Raw genomic sequence first — 6,714 nt, forward strand, 5'->3', positions numbered from 1 at the left:
ATCGACTCACAGGATGATATATTGGATTGTAAGTGAGCCGAGCTTTAAATATATATACAAAGAAACAGGATATTAATTGGAGAGATTTAGACTATCAAAATATATGATGTACCAAACCACAACACAAATACACTATCAATACATTCATAAATACAACTTTCACAAAGCAGTTATCATTCCAATCCCATACTATCAAACTAATGCCACATTGCCACTCCCTCATAATTCTCCAAGAAATTCAAACTTTACAAAATAAAGCACAAGCTTTGCACACCACTTTCTGGCTTTTGCAAACGAATCGCAGCCGTCGAACAATAAACTGGCTGGCCCGAATCCAACATTTTCGAAGCCGGGCAACAAATTTGAAGTTTCTAGAAACCTGAAGTTGGATTTGCATACTTCAATTCAAAGTTACCGGATGCTTTGTCTCCTACCTTTCCCGGTAGCCTTCATATTTTGGGAGTCCCGGAAGCAAACAAAGTGCACGATTGTGTTTCCATTAGGATAGACGGCAAAAACACTGGTTCCTATCTTCTTGTTACAAAGGGAACACATGTTGTCGGCCGTTATCTTCACAACTGCTTTTCTTTGCCTGTACAGCTCATCTTTAGCCTGCAGATCATAATTTTGATGCATGAGATGGTGGTGTTTGGTGAGGTTCATTACTCAACACTAGATTATCGCAAAAACAAACATAAATAAATTGATATATATATATATAGAGAGAGAGAGAGAGACAGAGAGAGACATACCTGGAGGTTCTCACTTTCTCTCAGGCTTTTGATAACTGAAAAGTTTCGGTGTGCTTCACTGGTTTTTCTCAGCAGAGGTCCAAGAAAAGGAACCAAGTTCTGACCCAAGTAAACAAAAAAAAACCTCATATACTTGGTGTGATGTTAGTGTAAAAAAATATTAATGTATTAGATATATTATATAAACTAATTCATCAAGTGATACATATATTTTTTAGAGAGTAAAATATTATTTTCGTCCTTGACATTTGGCCAGTTTTGCGACTTTCGTCCAAAGGTTTGTTTTTTCACATCTGGATCCAAAAGGTTTGAAATCTTGTCATTCTCATCCAGCTCGTTAACTCCATCCATGTTTCTCCGTTAAGTTAGGGGTATTTCCATCTTTTATGTTAACTTAAAGGGCAATTCTGTCTTTTTTAGGGGTATTTGGTTTTTTACATAAAGTGAAAAAGACTGAATTGCCCTTTAAGTTAAGCACAAAAGACGAAAATACCCTTGACTTAACGGAGAAAAATGGATGGAGTTAACGAGCCTGACGAAAATGGCAAGATTTCAAACCTTTTGGATCCAGATGCAGAAAAACAAACCTTTGGACGAAAGTCGCAAAACTGGCCAAACCTCAGAAGAGACGAAAATGGCATTTTACTCTTTTTCAAATAAATCAAGTTAAGTAATTACCTGTAGCTTAGTCTCTTTAGGCAAAAGTTTAAGGGCCTGTGCTCCATTGACCCGGTCCCACCTTTGGATCAAAACATCAAGAACCTCGTCAAGCATAATATTCGAAACCCCTTCATCATCGCCGACATCATCATCACCATCACCATCACTCTTCCCGCTATCTGTGCCACTCGGGCTGATTCTGATATCTTCTGCTGCACCTTCGATATCTGCAATTTTCTTACCGAAACCTTTTCCTTTATTACCTTTAGCTGATGACCAACCAACCTTGGGAGTCGGAGTCGACACTAGGTTACTAATTCTCTTTTCGATATTTTTCGTTGTTCTCCGAGGGTTCAAGTAGATTTGCAGCAACGTTAGGTATATGTTACCGGAAGCTTTTGCAGGCTGTTGGTTAAGCCCTGACTCGTACACACGGTCACAATACGACAGTGCCAGTTCTGGAACATGAAGCTGAATATTTTCACACCAATCGATGAAATGAAGATCAGAAACTAAAAATAATTAATCATAAACTCTTGAGTAAAACGTCTTTTTTGTCCCCAAGGATTGGCCAGTTTTGCGACTTTCGTCCAAAGGTTTGTTTTTCCGCATCTGGATCCAAAAGGTTTGAAATCTTGCAATTTTCACCCGGCTCGTTAACACCATCTGTTTTTCTCCGTTAAGTCAGGGGTATTTCTGTTTTTTTTTTTTTTTTTGTTAACTTAAAAGGGCAATTCCGTCTTTTTCACTTTATGTACGAAAATGCCCCTGACTTAACGGAGAAAAATGGATGGAGATGGAGTTAACGAGCTAGATGAAAATTGCAAGATTCCAAACCTATTGGATCCAGATGCGGAAAAACAAACCTTTGGACGAAAGTCGCAAAACTGGCCAAAATCTCAGGGATGAAAATGGCATTTTACCCTAAACTCTTATTGGAGACAGTCAGTTACGTTGATGAAAAAACCTTATGAACGTAAATGGACAAAGCAAGTTCGTGTTGGTTCATTTTCCCTAATAAAAGTGCGCGTTCTTCGAAAAGAGCGGTTGTCGGTAATCGCTTTAACAAAACCTCGGGAGTATATCCCAAAATACCCTCCAATGCAGACAAAAGCTTTTTCCGTGTTGGAGTGTAAGTTTTCTCGTCCCATTTCTTCTCAGCAACGAGATCAGCATACCAATCAAGCACTTCTGAAAGATATATTTGCACCTACAACAAAATACAAAACACAGAACACCTTTAGTGTGTGTGTGTGTGTGTTGGAAGATGTGAAAAGGATAAAGATGGACCATTTCATTCTGCAAGTTTCCAGAGATGGGGGCTTCGTTCATTGAGAGCATTAGCTCTAAGTATGTAGCTTGCATGTTGGGAGCATGTTGTTTTAAGTATGAGTTTACCAAATCTGCTGGTATGTTTCCTGATAAGAAAAGCTCGATGGTTTGTGTCGGACAACTTTCGAGAACAAGCATTGAAAATTCCAGTACAATCATAGGGTCGATCCCACATAGAGGCTGCATAAGATAATTCACATCATTTTTATTATTGCTACACATAAAAGAAAACTGAAATAGAAATAAATATATATAGGTGAAGGTTAACGTGCAATAACCCCTTAATGTGCAAGTGAATTACGCATGTTCAATTTTAAAATACGCACGTTACTTTTTCACTCGCGCACCGTCGTACGTTAAGACCCTTTCGTATTTAGAACTTTCACTATATATATAGCCAGGTTAAATAGCTTGAAAGGTCGAAAGAACAATTTTACTGCATTTGTCGAGATTACAATACACCCAGCAGGATATAACTGGATGAATCCATTGAGGAGCACCAAATGGAAAGAAAATGAAGGTAAATTTAAAAGAAAAGACGCACACACATAAAATTACTCAATTACAAGTGATTTTACACTTGGTAAGTCTGACAAAAGTTAAAAACGCTATAATTAAAAAAAACCCTAGATGGGATCCTCAGATTCAACTTTTAAGAATATAAATTCAACGTGAATAGAAAGAATAAGATGAAGTCACTATCAGGATCAGATGTAGTAGTTTTGATCCATTTACTTAATAGGGTTGTGTTTAAGACTTTACTCTAAAACGAATCAAATCAAAAGGATTAACTAATAGGGGCTCAGGTCTGTTTATACAAATATTTTAATGAATTAACAGTTTATACAAAATTTTGAAAATGAAGAGAAGTGTTTGTGGGTCAAATCAACCCGATTCAGTCTATTTCAACCCAAACCCGTTTTGACACATTACCCAACCTGCCCATCTTGCCACTTCTAGCCAAAATCTATGTACCTCCATAAGTGAACGCAAATGATCCAGACATCAACAATTATATATATGAAGGAACTTACTTTAAGATATTCAATAATCATCTCGGGCTTGAACTTTCGGGTGAGCTCGATTTTGGGTTCATCTGATTTCGACTCCTCAACTAACTGATGGAGAAGTTTAAGCGCTTCACGATGCAACGAGTTGCTTTTGTAAAGCTCTAACAAACACAAATAATGATTCCCGTTCCTCAATATTTCGTCACATATTTTCACATCACAATAATTAAGCCCTTTTAGCAATTCCAACGCAGCAGTAGTCTGTCCAGTGAGAAGTAACGCCTGCAGAAGAGCAGTGTCCAATATTGCCGCCATCTCTCTAGCACGCGAATCGAGGGGTATGTTGACTCTGCCCTTAGTTGACCGCTTGGGGCGACTGCTTTCGTAAGAAACAAAGGTATGCCCGACAGCATCCGAGACAACCTCGTCTGTCCCCTCAGCAGCCGCCTTTCCGATTATGTAACTCCGCTTTTTCTGAAGGAACTTAACCAGCGCCATTAAAGTATTGTGAGACATTTTCTTGGACTCGAGAGCTGAATTCTCGTCGTATTCCAGTATATTAGAAGAAGATTGTTGTTCCATATCATCTGAAATACCCGAATTGCCCCTTGATAAATATGCCTCACCGCCCACATCCAAGAACTTATCGGGTTCACTTATAACAGATGATTTGGGAATCACGATAGATGGATATAGAGAGAGTACGTATGTTATTTCGACTTGGGATGCCACAAAGTGCTCCATTGCCTCTTCATAGCTCCCGTTTTCAAACAAATAATGTGCATATCTAATATGAATTGATTGCTCCTTTGAGGCTCGAAGGCTAGAATCTTCTGGGGGAAGCAGCTTACATAACGCCAAAGCTTCCTCAAAATTTCCAGATGCCGTTAGTTGTACAATCTGAGCACCAAGAGGAACAGGAAATAATCCATAAACAGAGTTACTTAAAGCGACAATTATCGCATTGTTTCCTTGGTGAATACGACAGACATCACGAAGAACAACGGTTTGTATCAACGGGTACGGAACTCGTAAAGACCGTATCTGCAAACCTCAAGTGTAAAACAACATGTAAGTCCCAAAAACCATATAAGTTTCTACAAACAACAAATCAACACTCATATTTGAACTTTAAAAAGCCTGCACACCTCAATGTGTCTTGGTAAAAGAGCTGTAGCATAAGGCTTCTGAATGACAACTACCGCCGGAGCCTCCGACCAACAAATCCTCCCTTCTTGAAGAAGCTTGCCATTTTGATCCACGAGCACTCCAATGTTGTCCTAAAACAGAGAATTCAAAAACGAGTTTAACGAATACGAAAAAAGGCGTATAACAAATAGAGAAGTAGAGAACATCCAGTACCTTCCCTAGAAGAAGCTCTCCAGACGGAAGAGACACCACCAAAGGCGGAGCAATCCTACCGGACGGAAATATCTCCGATAACGCACCGTTTGACGCATTCAATATCATGTATTCTCTTCTAATCCCTAAACATATATTCTCTCCACACCAAGACATTGATTTCACCGTATCCGGAACACCGAATTCTTTCACCTCCACAAATCCACGCCCTCCTATTACACAATCAATCAAATTTGCATTTAGATTCAATTCACCAAATCACTAACAGCAAATAACTCAAGAACTAACCCTAATTTAACAAAACAGAATCGCTAACAGCAAATAATCCATAAGCAAACCCTAATTTCACAACACAAATGAGTAAACTACCTTCATGTCTGAAAATACAAACTCTCTTTTGCCTCGCGAAGCACAAAAACCCTCTGCGATCATCCCACGAGTAAACATTAGCACCTTTCGCCTTGGTAATAACCGCTAGAGTCTCCAAAGTCGGAAGTTTATGAAACGAAATCGACTCAGAAACCGAAAGCAACAGCTCTCTAGATGCCAAAACCTCCATAGCCAGCATAGGTCTTTTGGAGAATCCATTAACAGTTCGTTGAAGCACGTACGGTTCTCGTTTCAGTTCTAGGGTTTGAGATGAGCGATCGGGTGAGGTGGAGGATTCTGGACCGTAGATTCGGAGAGATCCGTCGGCGCAGGCGATGAGGAGGTTTGAGCCGTAGGATTCGACGGCGTCGATCTTTGTAGAGCAGCCGGTGATGAGTTCGAGTGAGTCGTATGCAGTGTGCACCATTTTTTCCGGTGGGATTCCGGGAAGTTATGGATTCCAGTGAGGATATTACGGTGGTGGGTTCATGAAGTCAAAACGACATCGTCTTGAGTCATGATTTTGAAGTCGTGGAGGTTTATAATTTTATTTTTATATGATATGGTATTATTAAAAAGATAAAAATAGTTGGTAAGATATAACGTTTTATGTGTATGGTTTGTAGTGTTCGGTTTTGTTTTTTGGGTTTGTAGACTTATGATAATTGGGGTGTTTATGAATTATGAGTAGATTGCTATTGCTATTCTTTTTCATTCTCCAATAGTGAGCTAAATTGAATCATAGAGGTGGCAAAATGGACGGGTTGGGTTGGGTTGGTTGCTGGGTTAGGATGAGTATGGGTTAGAATGAGTTTGGGTCTCAGGATGGGCCGATTGAAAAAAAAGGTCAGGATGGGTTTGGGTTAGAATGGGTTTGAGTCAGGATGGGTATGGGTCATGATGGGTCACTTTAGATTGGGTCAGAATAATCAGAAACTTTTGTAAAATACATCCAACTTCTGAAAAATGTAATCCTAAGATTTTATAACTGCATACTTAGATTTAGCAACAATTCTAATATTAATAAATTAATAACATTTAAACTGCATAGCTCTCACTAAAAATACTTTGTAGATGTAGTTTCTAACCTCTGTTTTCATTCAAGCCCCAACAACAACTTCAATTTATTTTAAAAGTCAACATACTTACTATTAATCAGTGTTCGAATCGGACATGCAATGTGAAAAGGAAGAAAAAACAGAGATCTCAAGCAATTGAAAACAATGGGT

At 38.9% G+C, this 6,714-nt stretch overlaps 1 protein-coding gene across 1 annotated transcript; it reads right to left on the reverse strand.

Moving 5' to 3' along the window:
* Window positions 1-72: 72 nt before the first annotated feature.
* LOC110915288 (vacuolar sorting protein 39) lies at window positions 73-6,094 on the reverse strand. Its single transcript, XM_022159965.2, has 9 exons — window positions 5,486-6,094; window positions 5,117-5,328; window positions 4,903-5,034; window positions 3,779-4,798; window positions 2,703-2,924; window positions 2,380-2,622; window positions 1,431-1,883; window positions 753-851; window positions 73-612 (listed from the first exon to the last, which is right to left on the reverse strand). Exons 1-9 carry the CDS (start codon window positions 5,910-5,912, stop codon window positions 412-414), a joined length of 3,009 nt encoding a protein of 1,002 aa, XP_022015657.1. The 5' UTR covers window positions 5,913-6,094; the 3' UTR covers window positions 73-411.
* Between the last annotated feature and the right edge of the window lie 620 nt (window positions 6,095-6,714).

Source organism: Helianthus annuus, chromosome 16 (genome assembly GCF_002127325.2).
Source record: "Helianthus annuus cultivar XRQ/B chromosome 16, HanXRQr2.0-SUNRISE, whole genome shotgun sequence".
In the NCBI taxonomy this organism is placed as follows: Eukaryota; Viridiplantae; Streptophyta; class Magnoliopsida; order Asterales; family Asteraceae; genus Helianthus; species Helianthus annuus.